This window comes from Gadus macrocephalus, chromosome 20 (genome assembly GCF_031168955.1).
Source record: "Gadus macrocephalus chromosome 20, ASM3116895v1".
Lineage (NCBI taxonomy): Eukaryota > Metazoa > Chordata > Actinopteri > Gadiformes > Gadidae > Gadus > Gadus macrocephalus.
The window spans coordinates 18,505,647-18,531,971 of NC_082401.1; the positions used below are offsets into that span (position 1 = coordinate 18,505,647).

A 26,325-nucleotide genomic window follows, 5' to 3' on the forward strand; every position below is an offset into this window, starting at 1 on the left:
GCTTGAGCATGAATCATAACCCACCGTTGAGTAATGAGCAACGGTTGGCACTTTTATCTAGTTTATACAAGGCGACAACAAAATGCATGGATGCAAAGTTATTAAAACAATCTATATTTAATTTCAAACTTATATTAGATTACAGAAAAAGGTATTTGGAAGAGTCCGTACATGTGTTGCTCAGCTTTAAAAATGAGATCTTTTAGGAGAGTACATAAAGCCGTCACATCCACATATTCCATACATCGGTAGTTTCCAGGTCTACCTTTGACCACTGGCCTCTAGAGGATACTATAAGCTACAATCATCATAGGGTCCATTTACGTAATAACAAACAAAGCTTATCGTCCTATAGGGAGCCTGGGTTTCGGAGGTCGGTACCTTGCTGGTGTCGTTTGTATGTAAACACTAACAAGGTGTGACGGGGCGGTGAAGAGAACTCATCATCTCCAGTATACAAAAGTAAACAAGCAACAAACTGAAAAAAATAAACTCATGAAAGCAGCTGCCTACAGAACAGAGGGAAGTCAGCCCACCACAGTGGGGTTCGGGGTGAAGAAACTGCTGGAGATAATTCGTCCAAAAAGAAAAAAAAAAACACTAAACAAAATCGAAACTGAAAGTATTCAACACGGGCAATGGATTGGGGTCCTATCGTAGGACACCATGGCAACAATTGAGGCTGGATCCACGGAGTTGTGCTGACACGGCAGGTCTACACCGACACTTTGGCAGCCATCGTGGAACACTGAATCACCCTGCCCCTAACGTCTGCCAAAATGCGATCACAACATAACAAGATAACTATTTCACACGGTACACTATACATTCTCCAACAGCAGTAGGTTTGAAGAAGGAAGTTGGGGGTGGGGGGGGCTTTTTGCTTGTCTTTATTTTTGAACTGGGATGGCTTATTGAGTAGTTGATTAGACATACAAGGAAATAACTAAAAGGCTTCTGCACAGTGCTGCTGCCATGCACGAGAGTGCCCCCAGAGCTATGCTGCAGGTGCCCGTGTGATTCAGCAGCCACATACACACACAGAGGGAACGACGCCCCCAGTGTTCACCTCCTGTTTGTTCTACACCCCTGAGAAAGCCAGGCCGAGCGAATACAGGAACAGGGAAAAAGAGAAGGCGGATGGACACGGACACACACACACACACACACACACACACACACACACACACACACACACACACACACACACACACACACACACACACACACACACACACACACACACACACACACACACACACACACACACACACACACACACACACACACACACAAAATAGTGGGCTTGAATCCCATGGTGACGTGGTTAGAAAGACTGTGCTTGTTGGAGAGGCGGCGGACACGGAGAGCCAGGCTAGTCTTCGTCGTCGTTCTCATCGTAGTCGTCCTCCTCGTCATCGTCGCCCATGTAAGACACTGGAGTTTCCACACGAGACCCGCTGTAGTGCGAGTCGTTAGAGCTGGAGGCCATGGTGCCATCCGCGCCGCCGTCACTGTCAACAAACAAGGTCAAGGGTGGGTCAATAAAGGGGGCCCCTGAAGGCTGCGGGCCAGATTAAACCCTCTTTGTTTGTCTTTTGGCACAAGCCACTGGCCAGTGATGACTCATGCCCGTGGTGGGCATTTGTGTTCCTAAATAAATTATTAAGAATGTCGAGAAACAAAAAAAGGTCTTTGGTTTTATGTTCCAGCCCTGATCGCGACAACTTGAGATGAGGGCCCATTAAAGATTGTTGTGGGCCCGATATGTTTTGGAAGAAAAACGTTTCAAGGTTGAACCCTGAAGCGCTTTGGTGAGGCTACAATGTAAACATTGTATGTGAATAATTTGCAGCCTCCCGTTACTGTACGCGTTATGTACTGTAGTCGGCCCCTCACCTGCCCACAGGATACCGTGCTCCGTTTGAGGAAGATCCCCCGGTAATGTAGACATTACTGATTGGACCTTTCGCCATCTCTACAAAGAAAACCAAGCAACAATGTAATAGTCATTCAGCCCACATAAAATGATATAAAAGACATGCAATTATGTTACCAAGTTATGTCAATTAAGACGAGATGGTAGTGAAAACACAATGTAGCTCATCAAGAGGTTACTTTTCAATATCCTTCTCTTGCTCTGACCTGTGACATAAGGCTCCAGGGCCTTTGGCACCAGACTACGGGCGATCTTCAGGTCTTCTGGAGAGCACTTGCCCACCTCCAAACCACAGGCCATGCCCATACGTTTCAGCACCTCAATGTCGTCATGGATCTCAAACATGCTGTCAAAGTTGAAAAGGTACTCGAACCTGAATCAGAGGAAAAATAATCATATTAGAGCATAACACACCAAATACATTGCCTAAATGTCTAATCGAACAATGCAAGACTAATTTTAAAGACAAATAGAATTTACTTTCATTTTCTCTTTGGGCATTCTGGAAGAGGGTGAGGCAATGGACTTTATAACCCCCATATATTTCACGTGGGGTTGGGCACACACTTTATCAACAGCACACTGACCCCGCCTTGGCCAGTGCCCGCACTACCGATGCAATTTAACACCACCAATGTCAAGTACATGACAATATATTGCCTCAACAATCAGTGATCACCAACCAGGCCAAGTTAATGAGCACCATTTCCATTTGTATCATCGTTGATTGTTAAGCTTAGCTTCCCGCCCTGTTGCACAGAATATACCCCAACATTTACCTAACCCAGTTAAATGTCGAGAAGAGACAAACCACCTTCCAAATGGTAAATCGTTTTCAGACCTTTTGAACATCTATACAATATTGTTGCTACACACACCAGCAACAATATACCCTTTGAAAAAACTGATTTCGCTGACAGAAGAGGCAAGGCTGAGCAGATGACACGTTTCTCTGATTTCACAAAAGGCTAAATCATGTTTTGTTTTGAAGAGTTCTTTAAACAACACAACTCTTGAAATCAATTTTCCAGACTAGTACCCAACGCCTCGTAATGTTGTGCCCATGTTGTCGACTTCTTGGTAGCTAAAAGTACTCGTCGACAATTGTGGACAAACAATGTTTGTTCAGATTACCAATAAGACAACAGGTAGACAGTTTTCTGGGGAAATCAATTACAATGAAGCGTGGGTGACGAAAAAATGGAGGCATCTGGAATAAAGGAGAGACATACTTGTCATTGGAGATGCTACAGTCGATGACTGTCTTCTTGCTGGTGTTGACAATAATGAAGGGCAGGTGGATGACGGAGTTGGGAGGAGGGGGTCTGTTCGTCTGCTGCTCTGACTGCCTGTTCCGCTGAACCAGGTTTTTGAAGGCGATTTGCTGCAGGGAGTAACATTTGTTATCCAATATCCTATCCACTTTATAAAATTAATATATACATGAAAGAAATGTTCTTACAGCAGGTCCGACAACAAATAAAAATGTATTCCCACTTGGGGAGACCTAGTTTTAGGCATACCTGCAATATGAGTTCTTGTAGCTGTGACTGTTTCTGCTTGATTCTCTCCAGCCGCCTTTGTCTCTCCACCTATGGTTGACACAAAAGATCTATCGTCAGGAGAAAAGAGGGAAAAATACGAAACCTAACATGCAATGGCAGATTATCCTTTAGACCACTAGTCTACATATTTTCTGGGTGCACCTCTAGGTTTTGGCACTCCTGGGCGGAGTTGGTAGGCAGGCCGATCCATTTGATCTCCTTCTTCTCCTTGGAGATGATGTTCATGGCCATGAGCACATTAAGAGCATCATATACGCGACGCCTGATGTTCTTCTGGTCATACACATGCTGCATGGGAAAATAAGGAAAAATTATACTCATTAAACGATCCTGCACTTATTAAAGTATAAGAAAATGTCAAGAAAATAAACTGAACAGGACAAAAACTTTCAATTGTTTCTCGTTGATTGGGAAACAATTGACAGTTTTTGATCTGTTCCGATTTTTTTCTTTCTGGAGGGCCATTTGCGGTGCGGCAACGGATCTTACCGAGTCATTAGGCGACATGTGGTTGTCTGCGGAGCTGAACTCTGCCACCAGCTCATCGGCCACCTCATTGTAGGTGGTAACGCCCTTCTTCTGTACCTTCTCACACACCTTCATGGAGAAATGCCTCAACCCCTTCCCGTTTTTCTCACCTTTCTTTCCACGTTTTCTAAGGACAATAAATAAATAGAGCAACAACAAGGATATCAATCCTTTACAATTACAATTAGGGCATTTAGCAGACGCTTTTATCCAAAGCGACTTACATCGGTTAATACACACATTGACACACCGACGGCAGAGTCAACCATGCAAGGCGACAGCCATCTCGTCAGGAGCAGTTAGGGTTAAGCGTCTCGCTCAGGGACACATCAACACTTGTACCTCTGTATAAACCCTTTCCAGTTAGGTTAACCACTAAATATGAAGTCTATCTCTATTAACATTCTGACATGGTTCGGCCACATCACAACAGAAATCCATGGTTTCAATATAATCAGGTGCACTTTGAAAAATAGTCTTTTACTTTTTTAAGTTTGGTCCCCCAAACTGTGAAGGGGCCATATTAACAGTGTATTGGTGTCAGAGTGAAGTTTATCAAGAGGAAGAACTGCCTTAAATAATGATGGCATGGCTGAGAACTAGGGATGCACCGAAATGAAAATCCTTGGCCGAAACCCGAAAGAGGAAACCAAGGCCGAAAACCGAAACACTGAAAGAAATTATTATGACAATTATTAGTACCATTTAGGGTTTCCGCGGTAGCCTATACGGTATTAGGTTTAAAAGTTCGGCAGTTTGTCTTTGCACGGTTTTATTTTTTATGTGTTTTTTCAAATAAAAAAAAAAAATATACAAACCTAATAGATAGGCTACCTAATAAAGCTTTGGAACGCGCAAGACCGGTAACCATAGCAACGGCGGTGAACAAACCCCGCGAAGCCCAATCCCTACGAGAGCTCCCGGCGCTACGGCCATCCGGAGGCGCACAGAGCTTTTGGCCGTGATATTATGTATACAATTATATTATACTAATATATATAGAACGTTATAAGACGCCGTCACCGAGAATTGGCGCGCTGCCAGACGCTGTCACCGAGTGTGAGAGGAGAGTTGACGGAGAAGATGGTGGTTGACCTAGTTTCAAAGTTTATACTCGATAATACAACCCTAGTACCATTGCATTTATGGCTATGACTGTGTACTAACTTCATTAAAATCAAGGCATTGCAATTTTTTGCAAATCGCTGTACGTGGGTCTTTCTCAGAGACATTGAAAAACGTACACACCGCAGACATATTGGCGCTTATCCAGACAAGCGTGTGATGACCGCATTTTTTGTTTGCGTCATCACAAATTTCAGTTTCGTCCGTGTTGTTTCGGTGATAAAAGTATTTTGAAAACCAAAAGTATTTTGAAAACCAAAAATGCGCTTTTGGGCCATTTTCGGCCGAAAATATTTGGTGGCCGAAAATTCGGTGCATCCCTACTGAACATGTCAAGGCATTTGACCCGTGGAAGGAGGGTGGCAGCATACCCTGAGGACCATGGTGAGGCGTCAGGCTGTTGGCTCTGTGTGAGGAACTGGGAGCTGGGCGTGTGTGGGCTGTTGACCAGTATGGTATTGGAAACGGTAGGTCTTTGGGGTGTTCCAATCACCTGTGGACAAAGAGGGGCAAGGGGGAGCAAAGATACAAATCGACATTTCAGTCTAAACAAGGCTGCTAAAAACACAACATGCTAGGTAACTTTGAGAGAGGCTATACATGATGTATTCCTTTACACAGATTATGATTAAGAAGGTTGCTGGTATGGGTAAAGATTCTATGTTCATAATGGGATGATGGGAGTAATCCTGCTGACTATAGAGTTTGACCAGCTTAGTGTCAGCCCCTTCCCCCCACCCCACACACCCGGTCATTGCACAATGATAATGGGAGAGCCTTAGGCCCCGTCCACACGAAGCCGATTTCATGGCGAAACCGCAAAGGTCTTGTACGGTTCGGCCTTCCGTCCACACGAAGCCGGCGAATCCGCTGACCGAAACCGCAAACTTCTGAAACCACCCTCGGAGGTGGTTTCAAATCTATCCGGTTTCGTTTTGGTTTCGTGTGGACGCCTGAAACCGCAAACCATGACATCATCGCCCCACCCCTCGACCTCCTAGCCAATGGCTCTTAAGCCCGCGGAGTCTCAGAAATCACAACAAAAAAGATGATGGCGGACTACAAGCTTGTAATCGTTCTGCAGCATATCATGTCCCTTGTTGGGTTGCTAAGCCATTATTTATTGAGAATCTAGTTCGCCATCGTAGAAGAGCTGTTTGTTTGTGTTGTTAGTGGTTCGGGGGGCAGCCTTTATGCGCATGCTCGCCTCTTCTTCTTCTGGATTTGTGTACCAGAAGCAGCGCCCCTTATGGGCCTGGAATGTTTACTACAGCGTTTCTACAGATCTATCCGGTTTCGCTTGGCTTCGTCTTTACGGAGATACTTCGAAACCGGATAGATCGAAACCGTAACGGTTTCGCCCGTTTCGGCTTCGTGTGGACGGGGCCTTACACATCCATAACATACCTGGAGGAGGAGCTCATTTAGATAATATGCAAATTAGTGGTGACAAATGAAGAGCGGGTGGCATCATTTGAGGAGGTGTTTTCCTTACAGAGCTGATCAACAAGTGAAGACTGTAAAACCACATCACTCACCATGTGAGGCATGTGTTGCATGTGTGGAGCGATATTGACGTTGGAGGGCCCTAGGGTTTTGGGCAATAGCTGTTTGGCCACTGGAAGAGCCGTGGGCTGAACAGTAACCAGAGACAGGACTAGTGACGAGGGCAGAAGAGAACACACACCAATTAGACTGGAAATTTAAACAGTGACACTAGGTTGCCACCCATTGTCAGGTTACAGCTATATAATGGCACAACTGGTGGCGAGAGCAGACACACATCACCTTTCAAATAACACACATTTATATTAAATTTTCTGCACTATTTACCTTTACTTGGGCTCAGATTCTGATCGATAAAAACCTTCAACTCTCCGTTTGTTTCAATCAGACCAGCCTACGGAGAACCGGATCACAGGTGTTCAATAAAATTGGGCTCAAAGAGGTGACATTTAAATGGTCATCATAAAATGCACAACTATAATAAATAAAAATAAAATGCAGTCCAACAAGATTGTAACCTATAAAAGTTAACTAAATACTTACATCTTTAGCCATGATCCAAAAGGACCGGGGAAGTAAAGCTTCAGTCTAAAAGGAAAATCTTCCTCTCTCTTTTCAGACAAAACCCCTGAAACAGAAACATAACAAATATTTTATTTGAGTCAATATAGTCTGGAACTGCTCACAGCATCTAAACATTTTACATAACAATAGTTACTTGTTTTATGTATATTAAAAAAAACGGCATTAAGTGAATTAAAGCAATATCAACAAAAGTTAGGGTAATTTACATTAAAGATAAAAAAAAAATAACTTTATGTTAAAGCAGCAAGCACATTGTTTGAGGCTGGCTACACTACTCTAGTTAGCTTAACTAGCCGGGCATTGTGCCGAGGACAAGACAAGATAAACTGCATGAAACGAAACAAATCGCGATCTCGGTGGTATTAACACGTACGATTGTTTTAACATTCAAACGCACGTCTCGGAACCCCAAGAAGTTGTACTCTCAATTAAAAGAGTTGCAGTAGGACAGATACACAAGCAGGCCTACTTTAGTTATTCACCACGTCCGGGGACGATTATACACGAACTTCAGCTACAGGTCAACGCACACATGATCACTTTAGCATTTCGTGCTGAAAATATCCTGGATGGTCTAGACCATAACATAACCTACACATGAAAGCTACAACTGAGAAGTGAACAGCATCAGCACTGCACATCGGTACTGGTGCAGCGAGGCTTTTGTTGAGTTGGAGCTAGCTGCTGCTAACACTTTGGTGGAGGTGGCTGACGTTAGCTAGCGAGTTAGCTGCTGCTGCACGTTTTAAAATGGCTCAGACCCATTATAACGCTGGTTCATTGAACCATTATAGAATCAAGGAAGTTTCTAAAGTCAGTCTTCTGTTCAATATATGTGCGTGCATTTATGAGCAAAAGTAAAATGTAAAAAGCGGTTTCTGTGCACTTACGAGTGCACTCTGGTTTGGTTTCCTCGACGGCTGTTTTTGTTGGCAATAGAGAATGGAGGAAGAGGAGGTCTGAAGCCCTACAGCCAAACAGGAAACTAAACTATGCAATATTCAAGTAGTTTCTCATTAATTTCCTAATTGTAAGTGAATGGCCGAATGTCCAAAATGTGACAACTTCGATGTGGCTATAAAGTTACCTTAAAAATGGTTTATTTGGCACTCAACTGACGTGATCAGAACAGCAAGTTTTTGTTGCGAGCTTAGTATAGATCGTCACAAATAAACCTTCAGATAAATAGCATTTTCTGGTGAAAATGACAGCAAGGACCTATGCGCTCCCTTGTAAAGTAACTGGGCATTTGGGTTCCGATCTGACCAGAACTGACAGACACTGGACACTTTGTACCAACATAGTCACATCATAATAACATAAGGCCAAATCAGTGATGCGTCGGGACCCACTCATCTAATCATAAATGAGCTTCATTGTGTGGGTTTTGATTGGGGCTTCTCATGGGCGCTGAATGCAACTAAAAGGACGAAATTAAAATATTCACAACCAGGCCTCAAAATAGTTCGCGACTGCCTGAACCCAGTTTCTACAAAGCATTTACAAGCCAAACCATCATTATATTGTGTTAAGAACTTAACCCCCCTCCGATCACCCTCCACTTCTGTGTACCTAAGGATTTCAATGACACATGTGAAGTATAAAATAGGTTATGTCGTGGATTTGCCGTGTCTATGGAGTTCCCGAAAGCGCTTGATAATCCCTTCATGTTGTACTCATTAGTGTTTGTATAGTAATTAACTAACTGGATGTAAATAGTTCAAATTGCCCGTTTAAAAGCGCCGAAGAGCTGATTTTGACAAGTAGAACATCCAGCCTCCGTCCGATAGTTTACTAATGAAGGGGTACTTTAATATCTACGTTCAATCAATGAGCTAAAAGGCTAACGTGGCTAAAACAAACCCTAGCCAGCTAACAAATGAGAAGTTACTCGACAGCGTGTTGTTAGCAAAGTAGCTTTAGCCTACTAGCTGCTGGGCTAATCCATAGCTGTCACCGACAGCCCCGTCGGGATGAACCACAACATTGGTCCAAACGCTGATACTTTTCCCAAAACCGGTCAAACCATAGCCCAAAGTACAACTCTATACTTATATGTTATTAAATGAAGGTTAATTGCTTCCATAATAATTTCGGAACCAGCAACAGTTTGACGAGAGAGTCTTACCGGTTCGGCTTACAAGTTAGCAATTTGCGTTAGCCTTTTCAATGCAATCTCTCGCTAGCCCGCTGTACTGGTGCGTCTCTCAATCTGATCTTGGCGGTGTCTAGCAACGGCCACAGCAGATTGGATAGTGTAGGTATGACGATGGTAAACTAGCTCACGACTGCCACGCCCATAAGTCTGTCTGATTGGCTGGCTCGTTTCAGAGTCTGTCTGGCACCGTCTACCATTGGATATTGATGTTTTCGAGTCTTCCTGTAAAATAATATTAAAATGCCTAATATTAATAATCATATAAAATGTAACATTGAACAACTAATATAGATAGATAGATAGATAGATAGATAGATAGATAGATAGATAGATAGATAGATAGATAGATAGATAGATAGATAGAGAGAGAGAGAGAGAGAGAGAGAGAGAGAGAGAGAGAGAGAGAGAGAGAAAGACAGAGACAGAGAGCGAGAGATGGTTGCTTTCTTTTCTTGATGAATATGAGTAATACTTTAAGTGGGCCCAGAGCTAAACAAATAACTTTTTCAGTTTCATAAATGTGCTGTGTGGAGGAAGTCGGAAAAGGAATCTGTTACAGAAAGATAATGTGCAAAAAACTGAACAGAACATCCTATCCCTCTGTAGGGTGTAGACTTTCTTCAATTTATAGATAACAGATACTATTTTACAAGTGAAGTGAGCCACCTATCTGTTTATTTTCTGTCTTCTGAACCCCAGTTCCACAGAGCCATGGTTATATCCTGAGGACAGGTTGTGTTTGGGTCTGTTTGTAATGTTTCACAAAATAATTACTGAATACTGAAACCGTGAGTGACTATTCAGTAATGTCAGTGACATTATATTAAAGATAAATATTCTTATTTCTAAATAATAATGATATAGTTAATACATTCTGACTCAACTTCAATGATAGGTCTACCCATGGCAGCTTTACTGACTCAATGGCTGTTTTCAAAGATAAAGGCTCATTGGAAGAACAGATACTGTAATCCCCCTTTATTTTGTATATTCTTTTTCCACAACACGAGTCAATTAAATACATTTGTGATTTTTTATTGTATATCGTACAAGTGTAGTTTAAAGTTATGCTTCCAAATCCAACATTACAGCCGCAGCCATCTACCAAATACTTCCGCGCAAGCGCACAATAAACGTCAGGCTATCAAATTGGTCCAACAGCGGGTGTGAAAATGGTAGGTAACCAAAAGAAACATAAACCATCGGATTGTTATTTTGCTGGTAAGGATCGATCCTACGATAACGACAGTGTTATACAACGTAGAGGTACCTGGGTATTTGTTTTCAGGCTACAACACTATTTACCTCAGTATTTAGCCACCAGAAATGGAAGGTCAGTAGCTGATATTTGGAGACCAGTTAGCTAGCTAGGTTCAGATCTCTTTCTGGTAGCTTCGTAACTTCGACTGAGATCACGCATGCTGCTTGGCGTAAAGCAGGCTGAGACCGTAATAGTAGGAGATGTAAGTAGGATAGTTTTACGATCGTACGGATGGTCTTCATTCGGCTGTTGTAGGAAGATGAGCATTGCCACACACACAGTCAACTCGGCTAACAACAGCAGCCACGACACTCCTCCTTTCTAAAGATAATGCCACTATATGTCCTGGTATGTATTGATGATGTCAAACACTATTGCCTGATTAATCGATTCAGGATTTGTGTTGTTACAGAATGTATATGATTTTATTTTGAAAAGCGCTAAGTAAGCAAGTGTTTGACCCTCACCTAAGCTAATGAGTTTGCCTGCTTGCATGATTCAGAATTTCCCTTATTTTTTGAGTAATGCTGGCACGGTACTGGTTTAACTTTGCACCTTAAGATCTCCTAGATGGCTTCCCCCTTCTCAAGTTACCTCTATGACCATACTTATTTGGGAGTCCAGCACGTGCTTTCATAATACTCGGTAGTAAGCCTCAGAATAGCTCAATGTTGGCTATGTTCAGGACATAATTACCAAAGATCCTTCCCTCTGCCCTCTTCACTCACCTCCTGATGTTTACCTGTTTAACAACTAACTTTCGATCGCTTACGGTAGTATAGTTGTCCGAATGCCTGTTGGAGTGTGCGTCCCGCTATTTGTTGTTGTGTGTATCTTGGTCTGCGTATGTCTCTTGCTCCCGTCGGTGCCTGACAGTCCATGTCCTGTACTTGTGCAGCATAAGCTGAAGTCATCGCAGCGGGACAAGGTTCGGCAGTTCATGTCGTTCACCCAGGCGGGGGAGAAGACGGCCGTGTACTGCCTCACTCAGAATGACTGGAAACTAGAGGTTGCTACAGACAACTACTTCCAGAACCCTGATCTCTACTGTAAGGAGTCAATGAAATCCTCTGTGGACAGGAAAAAGTTGGAACACCTCTACAACCGGTACAAAGGCAAGTGTGCAACCCCTCACAGGCTTTATAAAGTGTGTGTGTGTGTGTGTGTGTGTGTGTGTGTGTGTGTGTGTGTGTGTGTGTGTGTGTGTGTGTGTGTGTGTGTGTGTGTGTGTGTGTGTGTGTGTGTGTGTGTGTGTGTGTGTGTGTTCGTTCAGCTGCATAATTGACAACATGATTCTGCCCCATGTCTTGTTTGTGATAGATCCCCAGGACGAAAACAAGATCGGGATAGACGGCGTTCAGCAGTTTTGCGATGACCTCTCTCTCGACCCCGCCAGCATCACGGTGCTGGTCGTGGCGTGGAAGTTCCGGGCCGCCACCCAGTGCGAGTTTAGCAAGAAAGAGTTCATGGATGGCATGACGGAGCTCGGGTGAGCAGCACCATCGCCTGATTCCCTTCCCGGTTCTTTCATGTTCCGCAGTTAACCCTTGATTTATAACCAGCTTACCGTGGTGTTTATTTACTGGTGTTTCTCTGTGGCTCGCTGGGTAAACTGTATATTTATAGATCTACCACTCCACTGCCTAAGGACGTCATTTTGTTCATGTCTGACAGCAGAAGTTATGGAGTTCTTTTTTACCATGTCAGCTGACATGCTTCAGGTTGTATTTCAACAACACTTGGGACTTGTGGAACAACAACAACTGTGTTTTTAGGGGCATGTTATCGGGGTGCAATGTGTAATTATACGTACACAATGAATGTTTACAGCGTTTGTGTGTGTTTTTCTCTCCAGGTGTGACAGCCCAGAGAAGTTGAAGGCCCTTTTGCCAAGACTGGAACAGGAACTTAAAGACTGTGGAAAGTTTAAAGACTTCTACCAGTTCACTTTTAACTTTGCTAAAAATCCTGGCCAAAAGGGACTAGGTAAGCTAGATTAGACATTGGAGTTTGAAAGTGGATTGAACACAACATTGCATGGCTACTTGCCTTGATTTGACACCCATGACCTCTGTTTCAGATTTGGAGATGGCTGTGGCTTACTGGAACCTGGTTCTAACGGGGCGTTTTAAGTTCTTGGACCTATGGAATAGATTCCTGTTGGTAAGTTAGTCCAGGGGATTACATTCATATTACGCAGTTACATGTATATTACTCAGTTTTTACTTGAAAAAAACGTTTCTTTTTAGGAACACCATAAAAGATCAATCCCAAAGGACACGTGGAACTTATTATTGGACTTTGGAAACATGATTTCAGACGACATGTCAAATTATGATGAGGAGGGTAAGTTTGGAAGTTATTGAGGATGTTACGAAAGCAAGCTATGTTACAAGATATTTTAATTTAGAAGAGAAATTATGCATACTGTGTGCCTTGTAAATATAATGTAGTTATTTAGAAGCCTTCAACCAAAGACCTTGAATATCCTTACGACAACCAAGAAGTTATGTTTTGCATAAACTTTCCCCATTCATTGTCTGTCTTTCAGGAGCGTGGCCGGTACTCATAGACGATTTTGTGGAATTTGCACGACCTATTGTGACGGGATCAAAGCGTAAAACTCTCTAAAACTCTGAAATTCAAATATTGTGGAATACCTGAACTTTTTTCTCTCTCAAGTGACTTCAGAGTAGTTTTTTTTTTTTTTTTTTACTTGTTTAATAAAAAAAAGGTAGACTTCAGAGAGTGAGAGAAAGAAACTAAAGACAGCCGAAGCACTTGGAACTCTTAAGAACACCGCCTAGCCGGGAGCTGAGCAATAACAACAACAACAACAACAACAGGCTTCATTGCTCTTCTGACAACGATTGAGGTGTCAAATTGACAATTGCCATTTTGCCTCTGCCACTCCCATCGGAGCTGCTCTTTCTGGGACACCTTTCCCCCCCCCCCCCGCCCAAAATCGCCCTCCAAGAGGAGCGCAGTTCCGCTCGGCACAGCCTCGACCTCAGAGGGGGTGGGGGCTGACGGAGGAGTAGGAGGAAGAGGAGGAGGAGGAGCAGCACTAAGGAGGACTCCACTGGCCACCTCTGTACATAGAACGGACTGGAGAGGAGGAGCATTCGCTGTGTTTTGAGGTCTGCGTTGGGTTTTGTCTGGCTGTACAGTTTTAAGTGCTGTGGATCATGATCCCTGTGTGTTCTAAGCTCACACGTCCCCGCGGGGGGAAAGAGTGCTCGCTACACCAGCACCAACACAACTGATGTGTAAATACTGTACCTACGGAGACAGTTTACAAAGAATTATATGAAGAATAATATAAATATGTTACATTTATAAACGCAAGGGAGGATTGATTTGTGTACAGCGTGTGCTCTCTTGCCGGATGCCTCCAGTATCACCTGAATGATATGATGGTATAGCTGTCAGCTTGGGTCTTTCAATTTCATGAAATAGTTGAGCGGATTATCGAAAGCATGAGAAACAACATTATTGGTTAAATTATGTTGGGTTTCAATAATAAATTTGTAATTTAAGTAAAGCTTGTGCTTCGATTTAAAGAATTTTGTTGTTCACAGGATTTCAAAAAGTACCAATTGATTACTTTGCTGTGATCTTGATAATTATCACTGAGTGTATTCTGCTCTTATCCGATTGTATATTTATGTGCGTATATTTCAAATGAAATGATTATTAAAAAAAATGATAAGATAATATCCATTTACAAAACCTGTCCCTCGTTTACTATTGAGGTACAACATTTAGGAAGGCAAAGTCTTTTAATGTAATGTCTATAGTCGTTCAACTACAACTTGCATCTGCTCCTCTTATTTACTTTCTAATTTTTGGTTAAGAATGCTGCATTGCTTAGACTCCCTCCAAAACAATTAAATAAAAACAACCTGCATCGAGTATCCGTTGTGGAAAGAGGATGAAACTAAAACTCCTAATACGTACACATTTGTTACGATGCTACCACTAGGAGTTCATAGTGTTGGTATCTTACAGCAGATGATTAACCGCAGACGGGTGACAAAATATGCCTTCTGAATGGATAGGTCTACTCCGATTGTCATGGGACTTTCATGTTCTTAAATTCAATGTTACAACATTGTTCATTATTGTTGGTCATTGAAATAGGTCATTTTGTTTAGAATATTAAAAAAGGGATTAAATAAAGCATGACATGTTTCCATTATCAAACATTTATTTACTTTCCTTTCTGAAAGAAATCCTATCTTATGTTATATGTTTATGGACTTCCTTCTTTATATGTTTCATTTCAAGGTAAATTCCCATCTAATATGTTGAATTCCTTTCAAAAGGCCTTCAATTTGTAAAAAAATAAATAAAAAGGTTTAGGTTACATCTGAGTAGCCTAGGGCAAAATAATACCCAAGTATTTGCAACTTTTTTAAATGCACCCAAATGATGGGCTACCTGTGGCTTACCTGGGCATTTAAATTGGGTCCGCCCCCTTGTGCTGCAGCATGGGTGACGTTTGAATTTTAGATCGCTCTCTCCCGTAAGGTAATATTTGTCCCTAGAGCGTTGTTTTGTTAGGCTTAATATTGGCCGACGCTTATTTTAACAACGTACTTTTTGAAAGTACGCTGCCCTAATGGACATGGAATCAAATGGGAAGGGTACGTCTCTTCCCAACGACGGGTAAGCGGTGTACAGTTCTGTTGATTGACTTGCCGCATCTTTCGGTGACTTTTATTCGTTGCAAGGAACGAATAGGTGTTGGTATCTGTTAGGTTTGGGTCGTTATGCGTCGAGAGATCTTACAATGACCGTAGGCCATACACTGCATATTGTTAAACACTATTATTTATAGGTCAATACTACGCAACACTGTGGGCATTAACCGTGGATCAATTTAACTTTGAAGACTTTAGACACTTGCTACTCTAGGTTGATTCAACACATTGACTTGCATCATCCACTATTCTAATCTACACGCATTACCATTCTCTTCTTTAGGGAGCTTGTATTTTGGTGATTATGCCTTGTGTGGCTAAAGGTAATGTAATGCCGACTGAGCAACTGTCATTCGATATTCTAGCAAGAGTAACCCTACCCGGCATAGTTCATTGTAGTTCTAGTCACCAGGGAATATAACATAAGGCTAGAAAAGAAGAAGGCCTGTGTTGAACTGTTCTAGCCATGAACATGAGGGATCAACGTTTATGTAATAAGTTTATGTAATTATGTACATTTGTTTTTAAAACACCATTAGAGTGGATGCATATGGGTTCTCAATACCTCAGGCCTGGGAATCCTACGAAGAGGCCATGAATGAGTATGGAGTGGTTCTCAACAGAAGATCCATGAAATGGTCCAAACTTCTTCAGGGGAAAGTTCCCATTGAGAAAAATCTGACAGGTAGATTTTGGTATCCCCTTCAGCTTTTCTCTTCACACGTTAACGATATGTGAACATGATGTGATCTGTATTTGTTGTTGTACCTCGAAGTGAAAAGGTATGTGCGTAAAGGCATACCCAATGAGCATCGGGGTACGATCTGGATGGTGTCCAGTGGGGCCCAAGAACAGCTTCAGTCCCACCCAGGTTTCTACCAATCTCTGCTGGCCATGGAGCACGACCCCAAGCTGGAAGAGGTCATCCATATAGGTCAGCGGCCCTCGCAATGCAGTACCTTTGTTCTCCTTGAGTTCACATGAAGTGGGCCTATTGTACAAGGAATTCACGTATTTCCAGATATGTGTGTGTTCTATTGTAAGGCTATCAGGCAGTTATGCGCTACTTCTTTGATAGTGTTGAACCTTGGATTGGAGTGGAGTTATATCTGTGTGCCACTTGATTCCAACCTGGTGATTCACTTCATCGCCTCTGTCCATGGTAGACATGCACAGGACATTCCCTGACAACGTCCTCTTCCAGAGCTCCGCAGAGCCCAGCCAGAGGACGGCGCTATACAATGTGCTGCTGGCCTACGGACACCACAACAAGGCGGTTGGTTACTGTCAGGTAGAAGAACGGCACAGACTTAAGGGAAAAATATTGTCCTTGTTTGATTTCCTCCACCTCTGTTTGTCTTTAAGAACAAGGCCAGCCAGTTTTCATTCAGGACTTTCCCTAAGATGGATACGTTTAGATATCTGACTCCACGTTACGTTTTTTAAAGTGTGGATGCGAATAGAATGTATTTATTTACGTATTACAATCAAAAATGTGTATCTTTTATAACATGCCACACACAGAAGTATCCCAGTGCTTGAACCTCCACTGCAGGCCGTTCATAGCCCAGATCACACTAAGTTAATTATGAATGGATCCGATCCTGTCTGATCATCACCCTAGCCTCTCGTCATTACAGGGCATGAACTTCATCGCGGGTTACCTCCTCATCATCACTAAGGACGAAGAGAAATCATTCTGGTTGATGGACGCATTGATAGGCAGAATATTGCCAGGTATGCCTATAGCAGGTTACTGTCTTCGGCATTTTCCGTTTCTAACTCTCTCAATGGTTCTCTTTAGTCCTCCTATTCCCATACACACACACAGCGGTGAAATAATCTCATTAAGGCGTGTTGTAGACTACTACAGCCCAGCCATGCTGGGGCTGAAGACCGACCAGGAGGTGCTGGGGGATCTGGTGAAGGCCAAAGCCCCTGCAGTGGGCCAGCTGATGACCCAGTTCCCCGGCATATGGACCCTGGTGGTGTCGCGGTGGTTCATCTGCCTCTACATCGACGTGCTTCCTGTAGAGGTAGGTTCGGGCGCGGCGTGAGATTGCGTGAGCGGGGTAGGCATCATTATGACAGGTTTGTTTGTTCGTGGCCACAGACTGGGTGTTGTTTGATTAGATCACCTCTGTTTAAATACGTTTCGATGAATCCAATTCTGATTCGGGACACGAACCGGACAATGTCCGGCTCACTCGCATTAAAACCAAAAACACATTGTTTTGCACTTGATACACCAGACATCCAAGTAGAGCAGTGTGTTGACGTGGAAAATAACGTTCATTTAGAATATTAATAACAATGGGGAATTAAGGAAGTTCGTATTTCTCTTTTACGCTCAGACGGTTCTGCGGATATGGGACTGTCTTTTCTACGAGGGTTCCAAAGTGCTTTTCCGCGTGGCCTTGACCCTCATCAGACACAACCAGCCAGAGATCCTGATGGCTCGCTCTCTCATGGACGTGTGTGAGTGCTTCAAAAGCATCACCAAGGGACCCTTCACCCAGGACTGCCACCACTTTATGCAGGTGGGACAATTTATTTTTAAATCCACTGCTCTGAACGCATGATGACGTCCCAATACAGCCTCAACAATGTATTCCTAGCGAGTGGAGCGCTGTGGCCCAAACTAGCATTGGCGATACCCTGGCCGTAGCGGGCAGCTCGAATTGTCCAATTAGATCACTTGACACAGTGTACAAAGATCACACATTTCAACTTTGACCCTGATTGACGCTGACCTCCCCAAGTGTGTCTAATCAGAATATGGCTTTGCCTTACGTTCTAATACCAAACGCTGAACTATATTCTAAATGCCCAACCAGGCGTCCAGCTGTTAGTTTACCGCCTCATTGTGTGATACACTATTCATTTAATCTTGAAATACAACAGTCCTTTACTTCTTCTATGATGGTTTATAGAAAATCTTTGCAGAGCCAGGAAGTCTGTCTATGGCAACCATTACCAAGATGAGGGAATCGTGTCGACAACGCATCATCATGGAGGAGACCAGATAACCAAGAGGACCTGGATTCCATACCATGCTAGCCCTCTCCAATCACCTGTAACTATCACACCGCAGTCACTGTGGCAAATTATATACAAGTCTTCCTAAGAAATCCCACTGTAGCACTTTCTTATTGCAATGTTATCCATATTAGAACTTGAATCCGTATTCCTGGTCCTTAAATTCAATTTATTTCCAACATGTGGAAACCTATACCCTTTGGTCTGGACCCTGTCAAGTAGCATGTATAAGACCGACAAAATGCAGATGTCTCTCTATGCCAAGTAAAAGTAATTTAAATATGGCGTTTGGTGTTAGGCGTCAACACATTAATGGTGGGCATGGTCAACATGCCCACCCGTTGCTCGTTCGGTGGGAGCCCCAGCAGGGCCAGTCAGTCAATGTCGGAGTACAGACGGTCTTGAGACGAACAAATACAGGCATGCTTGGAATTGCATCCCTTTCTAAAAACGTATTTTTGAATGACTATTTTTGGAAGATCCTTTTCTGTGTGCATTTGACCAGTCCAACTTTACTTCCTTGTTTCTGGTTAATCATGAATTGATTTGTTGTCACCTTTTTGAAATGCTTTCAAACTACTATTCCATTCAAATAGTAGAAAAACTTTTCTAAAGATCACATTCACGTAAGTCGGGTCTCAGATGTGTGTAATGTGTTCCACACGCATTACATTCGCATCCCTGCCAGGGATGTTGTAGTGTGCCGCCCTCTCTGTAAACTAGTGCAGGCTGGCAGCACACCTACGCAGGAGGAAATCCCGACAGTCTACGGTATCTACGGCTACAAAAACACCAGGAAGATGCATAGTATTTATGATACAAATCACTTTTTCAAAACTCTGTACAATTGTAAATGTAATAAATTGTGCATGAGGCAAAACCACAGTACAACATTTCCTTGTTTTGTCTCTTTAATTACGCTCTTCAAAAAAAGAAAAAAAATCAAAACATTCCAAATTTAAAACCATATTAAATCGCTACATGGATACACTTCTAGATGAAGAAATATTACTTTTTGTACTTTCCCCTTTCACGTCAAACCATGCATCATTGAGGAGAATAATGAAAGTACAGTTTGGCCACTTTATGATTAAGACAACAAAGGAAATGTCTCAAATGGCAGCGAGCACTGCTTCCAGTTGGGTGAGTACCTTGTGAATTGGCATTAACCACTAGTTATATATCCTACTCATGTCATGGGCGGGAAGGCACTGAATAAAAACTGAAATTATTATAATTTTCTTTTTTTAAAGACAAGTTCACCACTGGATGTCCTTGGTGCATTTCCCTTTGCCATATGCAACATGGACAAACTATGTAGGTCTTCCCTGGTACCGAACATCCGGGCTCCGACCGAGAGAAACATCCTCCATATAACACATCAGAACCTCTTGGTAACAGTCACTACGTTACCAAGCAATCCTGAGATTCCATCCAATTCCGCCATCACAAAATCGGTCAACTTCCACGACGACAGTACCACGTGCATGTCATTGAGGGACGCCACAATGACATCCGATGTTATGTGCATAATTCACCTAATTGCCATTTGACCTTTCAACATGGAAGACTCCAACCGAATCACTAATAATGTAGTTATAGAATCCACACACAGTAGATAATGGGGTATGGCTGAGGCTCAGGCCAGAGCATGGCACAGCAACAAAAACCAACTTAAGTCACATCATCATGGTGTTCTTTATGGGGGGGGGGGGGCATTTTTCTTCTCCAGCAGCTCCATCAAGGAGTTTCTGCGGGAAAGTAAAGCTAAACATGCGTACGGGTTGTCCAGAGTAAAACTGGACACCTTTCTTTTAAAAAGAGGGTTGAGTTAAGCTGCCAATCCATTACATTCCCTTTACATTGAAACTACAACAGCTCCCAAAGCATTCCCCTCAGAATCCGTTTTTTCCAAGAATCAATAAATATTACACGATTCGAAAACCTAAACGCTGCATTGGAAGGCAAGAGAACGCTGTGGAAGATTTAACGCTTTAAATTAAGTGGACCCAACCAACTGTCATATTTGTGACACCGAACTATGTCTCTATGCAGGGAAGATTCCTATTCTCCCTTCCTCAAAGATCTCTCAAAGTCCTAACTGACGCATAAGAGCACTTCAGTTAAGAAAGCACAACCTTAATAAAACCCAAAATTACCTCATGACATTTGCAAATGTAAAAAGTACCAAAAGAAAAGTAGCCAAAAACTGGGTTGGAAAAAATAACTCACGTCCAGAAAGTAGAGTGCCAGGTAGAACAATAAGAGGTATTTAAAGTAGCGGGTTCTACTGTGTTGCGTGTGTGTGTGTGTGTGTGTGTGTGTGTGTGTGTGTGTGTGTGTGTGTGTGTTGCGTGTGTGTGTTGCGCGCGTGTGTGTGTGTTGTGTTGGTGTGTGTGTGTGTGTGTGTTGTGTTGTGTTGTGTGTGTGTGTGTGTAAAAACGAACACTTGTGTGGTCTGCATGTGCATGCGAACGGGGCATGAATATGGGTAAAATAGTGGTCAAGTTGAGGAAAGCGATAGAGCCGGCTGTCTTAGATGGTCTGGTAACCAGCGTGGCTCCTCTTCCTGCCGATCAGGTAGGCCACAAGGACGATGAGGACCAGGCCGGCCAAGGCAGCTCCCACTATGATGGGGATCAGCATGTCATCCATGTCCAGCTGACACTGCTCAGCTGCAACAGATAAGACGTTGGGGACGAGAACAACCATTGGTAAGGTGGCCTGGGACAGAGGTAGAGATCCTGCACAATAGGGATTCCCTTTAAAGTTCAAAACCTACACACCTGGTCCGAACTCTCCGTTGTAGCCAAAGGGCTGCACATGCAGCTGGTAAGTGTGGATGGAGAAGCCTTGGGTCACGGTCAGCGTCTGCTGGTCGCGACACATGTACGAGTGGTCCAGGGTCCCTGGCAGGTAGTTCAGGGTGGGGTTACCGACCAACAAGGGAGGATCTGAGGGAGGCGACAATCAGAACTTCAAATGATCCTCTTGAATGATGAACGTTTGATTTTAAACGTTTTGGCAACACTTTACAGTAAGGGCCGATTCATTTACCATTACTAAACCTTAGTTCATGCAGTAATAAACATTACTTTATAGCATCAGCGTAGGGGTTAGTACATGACTAGCCCATTAGTTAGCAGTTGATAGCTGTCAATGCTTATAATTGCATTAATCAATGCAAAAAGTAGTTCATTTATGTACCCTTATTAAGGGTTGACAATTTGAGAATTTAAAAAGGAAAGAATACAAGTAGTATGTCAATTCAAACGTCACGTTTCATAGGAGCGATGAGAGTTTAGGAAAGGACTGAGGGTGACGGAGGAAGGCAACGGTCTGGTTTATAGGTAGGGCCCGGTTGCGTACACACCCTTCATGTCGAGCAACACAGCCGACAAATTCACACCACTCAAGTGGTATTTCTTTGAAGTAGTGTTCTGGAAAAATAATGGAGGAAAAGAAGAATTAAAACCCACTCAATTCAGTCAATACAATCATTCTGTCGTCAGCACCAGGTGTGGTTCAAAAGCATCATCATGTTGGATGGTGGTAGTTCCCATCCCTTCGCCGTGTTGCCAGATTTCTGCTTTTTGTATAAAACACCCCTATACATATGTGAAAATTTTTATTGGGACAGATTTGTCCCAGGTGTGATATCGATAGCACCTTGAATTAAAGAGCAGGCCATACATCATCTTAACCAATAAAATACATGAATGCAAGGATGGGTGGAAATAGACAATTAGGTAGTTTGATTTAGGGCCCAAGCTTCATGGCATCTGAACTGTGTTTACTGCAATCTTTGCATCGGGAACAATCAAATTAAATTGTATTTGTATAGCCCTCAATCATCTCAACGAGCTCAGCAGGCCACGTTAACCCTTACAGTAAGAAGGACAAGATGGAAATTCATCTTCCTGGGACATCGGACATGCCCGCAGATAAATCTCATACAATTTGCACTCTTCAGACGCCATCTAGTGGTCAACTATATGCAGCACATGAAAGTGCAGACCAGAAGCATCTAAAAAGAGGAAAGGACTTTCAGGGCACATGACCAAGACTTTCATCCCACCAAGGAGAAGACGAAAGTCAAGTTCGTCTTCTGCCCGTCGGCCCAATCACTGGAAAGAATCAGGGTGGTGGTCTCCGTTTCACAGTCGCCGGACGCGGAGGTCGCGTTGGGCTGAAGGTTGATCACTGATGCCACAGTCTGGGAACACAGAGAAGCGCGGCCAGGGCGACGTGTGAAGGCATGCGTTACATAGACAGGCCTCAAGGTATTGATATTGCATGGTTCAATAGTGAGCTCAACAGTATCTCAACGCAGAACACCGCACCCATGTCTGGGCACAGGTTGCACAGCAGGAGTTCAACAATGTTTGACGAGAGAACAACTCAATTCAAAAATCACAGTGGTAATGTTTTCCCAGTAGTTATTGTTATATCCCGCTAGGGCTGCATAATTAATTGAAAATCAAATCAAAATCACAATTTTGTCCCCTGAAATTAATTCAGAGATAATCAAGTGTGCGTGTAATAATCAAGTAAAGTTACAAATTGTAATTTTAATCGGTCATAATCATAAAGCCCTTCCTCCAGGCACCAACGCTTAGTTTTTCAGTCTACAACAGAGCAGAGGACTTGTCACTACAAAAAGTTCAGCATTATGCAACATAGAGACCCGGTCTGTCCAACACCACAGTGTGAGGAAGTGTGCGTCACCTTATTATCGGAGGCCGAGTGGTAGGAGACGTTGAGCTGCAGGCCCATGACGGCCATCAGACAGATGGATCCATTGCTGTTGGTAACATTGTAGCTACCCCATGCTGGAGTGCTGGCAGTGTTGGCATCAGCGGCTACACTCTGGTGCAGAACAGCAGCTGTTAGGGTATGAAGATAGATGGAGGCATTAACACAGTGAAGCGGCGATTCCCATTAAACCACCCAAATGGGAAACATTACAATACATTTTGCCATAGAACTACCCCAGAACCCGTTATCTAAAGCCTGCTGAGCAAAACACTATTATACAGGGAATAAATAATTTGTTTTGTGTAAGTGATAGGTGAACAAACGAACATATGTCGATCAAACCCCTTCATATCCAAAGCAAAGTCTGGAAATATTTAGAAACTGTTAACATGCATCTGTTCAAGTAGATATAGATTGATAGATGGATAGATAGAGATACATAGATACAACTCGAAGTTAACAAGTGTTGAATATAGCAAATCAGACTCTACCCAGACAATACTAATACATTCCTACTGTCAGTGGCATGTCTCATGGCCATATTGTATTCCATTAGCCGTTAGCCACTATTGCCTCCTACCTGGTCGTCCAACATACACATGACAGGAGTCGAGCAGTACAATCCTAATTAAATGTGCCCCACATGATTGATAACTGATGAAGATTCTAAATATCAATAATACCCTAATCTAGCCCACGTTTTGAACATCCGTCTGATTTAGAATTAGAGTAAAAACATTTTAGATTTCATAAAGAGCGAATTCAACTATGGCAAGATGTAGGCAGTTATTAAACATATCGGTAATTTCCAATAATAACCACGTGATTGTCCACTCTTCCACAAACAAACAGAAGAACGCGCATGCGCACACGGACCACAGCCCGCATTGAAATTGCGATCTGCATTGTTGTTGATTAAAATCAGAAGCCTTGAACGAAATCTACATTGCAATTCCAGAAAACTTGTTTACGATTATTCCTTAATAAAATGTGTCTAATGACGCAAAAATCTTTCCAAAGAACAGTGATTCGATCGAAATTTAAAAAATAACTTCGAAGCATTAATAATAAATTACACGTTTCTGACGTTTGTCACTGAAATTGGAAGACGGTTAGGCAAATCAATGTCTCAGTAAAGAAATGTTGCTTTGAGCAACTGAAACGCAGCACGACCTGCGGCAGCTCATCTGGACTTTATTTGGACACCTTGGAGAGAACTTTTCCATCGGTAGCATCATGTATGATAAACTCTGCTACGCACAGGGGTGGTCAGCTTAATAAGTGTAAAAAAACTTACCCAAAAGTCCAATGAAAAGTGCGGACAATACAAAAGTAAACCGCATCATGTTGGTTTCAGATCGCTCAGTGCTAGCAGACAAAACGAGAATCGGCTAGCAGGCAATAACCCACAGGTAAATTGACCAGATTTTAAGCAAAACAACCTCTTCGTAGCAACAACCACCTATCTTATGGACATTAAGATAAACCAAACAGAGATTCCTACTGCAAAATTGTCCGCGCTGAAAATCACAGCGCCGATATAATAATGTCTTCCTAGTGGTGGTTGCTCTACCAGCAGCTAAAGGACTCCTGAATCACGTGACGAAGGATATAACAAACGCTCAGACAGGTCACGTGACGGAGGGTATAAAACCGCCCAGACAGGTCACGTGAAGGAGCATGTAAGGAACGCCCAGACAGCTCATGTGACGTATCTTTTTCATCATCTTTTTTTAGTTCGATACTGTTCAATTTAATTCGTCCACCTAGGTATGCGTTCATAATACGATAATAATAATAATGTAAGCAAAGGAAAAAAGTTATACTCAATAATTGAGCCTGATGCTTATCGTTAGTTTGCTCTACGCTTTTCTAGAACCGGCCTGCTTCACTTCATGGCACTGAGGTCAGCGAAATTGACCCTAAGAATTTGACGTCTGCCTACTTTTTGACATGGGCCTACTATTGTCAAGATGTCTTCTCTTATCCGTTCAACTTCTTTTTCCATTTAATGAATTACCCCTGTTCTATTTCTATCACTTTACACAAATATGGCAGTGAAAAAAATGAGAAAATAATTGACAATTAACATCAATGAGGCGTTTATATTATATATATTTATAATTATATTTATCTTTCTCATTTTAACAATTTGTATTATATAAACATAGGCCTACACAAACTAGTCACCTCACAAGAAAATCAATTCAAATGTAGATATTAATTACCATTATTCTTCTGAATATTTGTGTTTCTCACCAACCTAAAATTTAGTTACGAGTTGGTATAAAAAAGTATTCAAAATAAACAATCTAAGAGAAGTAGAAGAAGAGTCAAAATAAGTAGTTATTGGCCTGTTAACTTTGATGATATACCTACACAATAAATCAGCTATGTAGGCCTAATGGTTTGGGCATATCGGAGGATCCTTGTAACGCTTCACTTTGGATTAAGTGATTCTCTTTAATTTGTCAATGTTGAAAGGAGACTATATTCATTGATATGCTTGTTAAGCCTGCTGTATGGTTGGGTGCAAACCAGCTTAAAACTGAACTTGCATGTTTTCTGTTTTTCTGATGTGCGATGTTGGGCAATCACAAATGCACCTGTGAATGATTTCAACATGCTTGGGCGATGGAAACAGAACAAGACATCCGTCCATAACGGCAGGTATTTTGGTGCCAGTGCAGCCTCTTCCTGTGATCAAAGTGAAGGGAAACACTAGACTGTGTCACAACGCGACATGGGTGCACCACAAAGTCTTCAACATCGTATAGGGGAGAAAGACATTATCGTAGCCTGCTTGTTAAGATAGCAACATGACAAACACACAGAGATATATGATGGGGCTTTTCGTTGTGTTGATGCTCATCTATTCAACAGGTAGGTGCACCTCCTTTTAAATTAAATAATATGTTTCCAATACATATTTCTGTTGAGTTAGTTTGCAGTTTTGCGTACAGGATTTATAATGATCATAATAATAATACATTGTATTTGTATAGCGCTTTTCTCGCACTCAAAAGGGCTTCAATGTATGAACATATTTATGAATATATTTGATTAATTTATGAATTAAATATACAATGAACTAACGATTTATTTTGCTGCGTGCGTATACGTCTTGGCGGTTAGACACATGAATATCTAGTCAA

The 26,325-nt window shown here is 42.4% G+C and overlaps 4 protein-coding genes across 10 annotated transcripts; 2 read left to right on the plus strand and 2 right to left on the minus strand.

Annotated features, from left to right (window-relative positions):
* Positions 1-98: 98 nt before the first annotated feature.
* On the minus strand, positions 99-9,529 carry LOC132448757 (transcription factor Dp-1-like). 2 transcript variants are annotated; one of them, XM_060040269.1, is made up of 12 exons: positions 9,377-9,529; positions 7,207-7,291; positions 6,991-7,057; positions 6,696-6,814; positions 5,529-5,650; positions 3,994-4,159; positions 3,646-3,792; positions 3,463-3,531; positions 3,172-3,323; positions 2,146-2,312; positions 1,900-1,978; positions 99-1,514 (listed from the first exon to the last, which is right to left on the minus strand). In XM_060040269.1, exons 2-12 carry the CDS (start codon positions 7,216-7,218, stop codon positions 1,376-1,378), a joined length of 1,239 nt encoding a protein of 412 aa, XP_059896252.1. In that variant the 5' UTR covers positions 7,219-7,291; positions 9,377-9,529; the 3' UTR covers positions 99-1,375. The 2 variants fall into 2 exon arrangements, with proteins under 2 accessions (XP_059896252.1, XP_059896253.1); XM_060040270.1 differs by lacking the exon at positions 9,377-9,529 and adding an exon at positions 8,139-8,277.
* An 891-nt stretch (positions 9,530-10,420) lies between these two features.
* Positions 10,421-14,582, plus strand: dcun1d2a (DCN1, defective in cullin neddylation 1, domain containing 2a). 5 transcript variants are annotated; one of them, XM_060040277.1, is made up of 7 exons: positions 10,421-10,581; positions 11,566-11,782; positions 11,988-12,156; positions 12,523-12,653; positions 12,748-12,830; positions 12,917-13,013; positions 13,219-14,582. In XM_060040277.1, the coding sequence occupies exons 1-7, from the start codon at positions 10,579-10,581 to the stop codon at positions 13,296-13,298; spliced, it is 780 nt and encodes a 259-aa protein (XP_059896260.1). In that variant the 5' UTR covers positions 10,421-10,578; the 3' UTR covers positions 13,299-14,582. The 5 variants fall into 5 exon arrangements, with proteins under 5 accessions (XP_059896260.1, XP_059896261.1, XP_059896259.1 ...); XM_060040278.1 differs by having other exon boundaries at positions 10,466-10,627; XM_060040276.1 differs by lacking the exon at positions 10,421-10,581 and adding an exon at positions 10,653-11,015.
* A 512-nt stretch (positions 14,583-15,094) lies between these two features.
* LOC132448758 (growth hormone-regulated TBC protein 1-A-like) lies at positions 15,095-20,759 on the plus strand. Its single transcript, XM_060040271.1, has 8 exons — positions 15,095-15,338; positions 15,913-16,058; positions 16,149-16,307; positions 16,540-16,664; positions 17,014-17,110; positions 17,237-17,409; positions 17,728-17,913; positions 18,307-20,759. The coding sequence occupies exons 1-8, from the start codon at positions 15,292-15,294 to the stop codon at positions 18,400-18,402; spliced, it is 1,029 nt and encodes a 342-aa protein (XP_059896254.1). The 5' UTR covers positions 15,095-15,291; the 3' UTR covers positions 18,403-20,759.
* lamp1b (lysosomal associated membrane protein 1b) lies at positions 19,306-24,786 on the minus strand. Of its 2 annotated transcripts, none has more exons than XM_060040280.1 (6): positions 24,468-24,786; positions 23,141-23,298; positions 22,491-22,628; positions 21,786-21,852; positions 21,199-21,366; positions 19,306-21,087 (listed from the first exon to the last, which is right to left on the minus strand). In XM_060040280.1, exons 1-6 carry the CDS (start codon positions 24,514-24,516, stop codon positions 20,948-20,950), a joined length of 720 nt encoding a protein of 239 aa, XP_059896263.1. In that variant the 5' UTR covers positions 24,517-24,786; the 3' UTR covers positions 19,306-20,947. The 2 variants fall into 2 exon arrangements, with proteins under 2 accessions (XP_059896263.1, XP_059896264.1); XM_060040281.1 differs by lacking the exon at positions 24,468-24,786 and adding an exon at positions 23,751-24,073.
* Between the last annotated feature and the right edge of the window lie 1,539 nt (positions 24,787-26,325).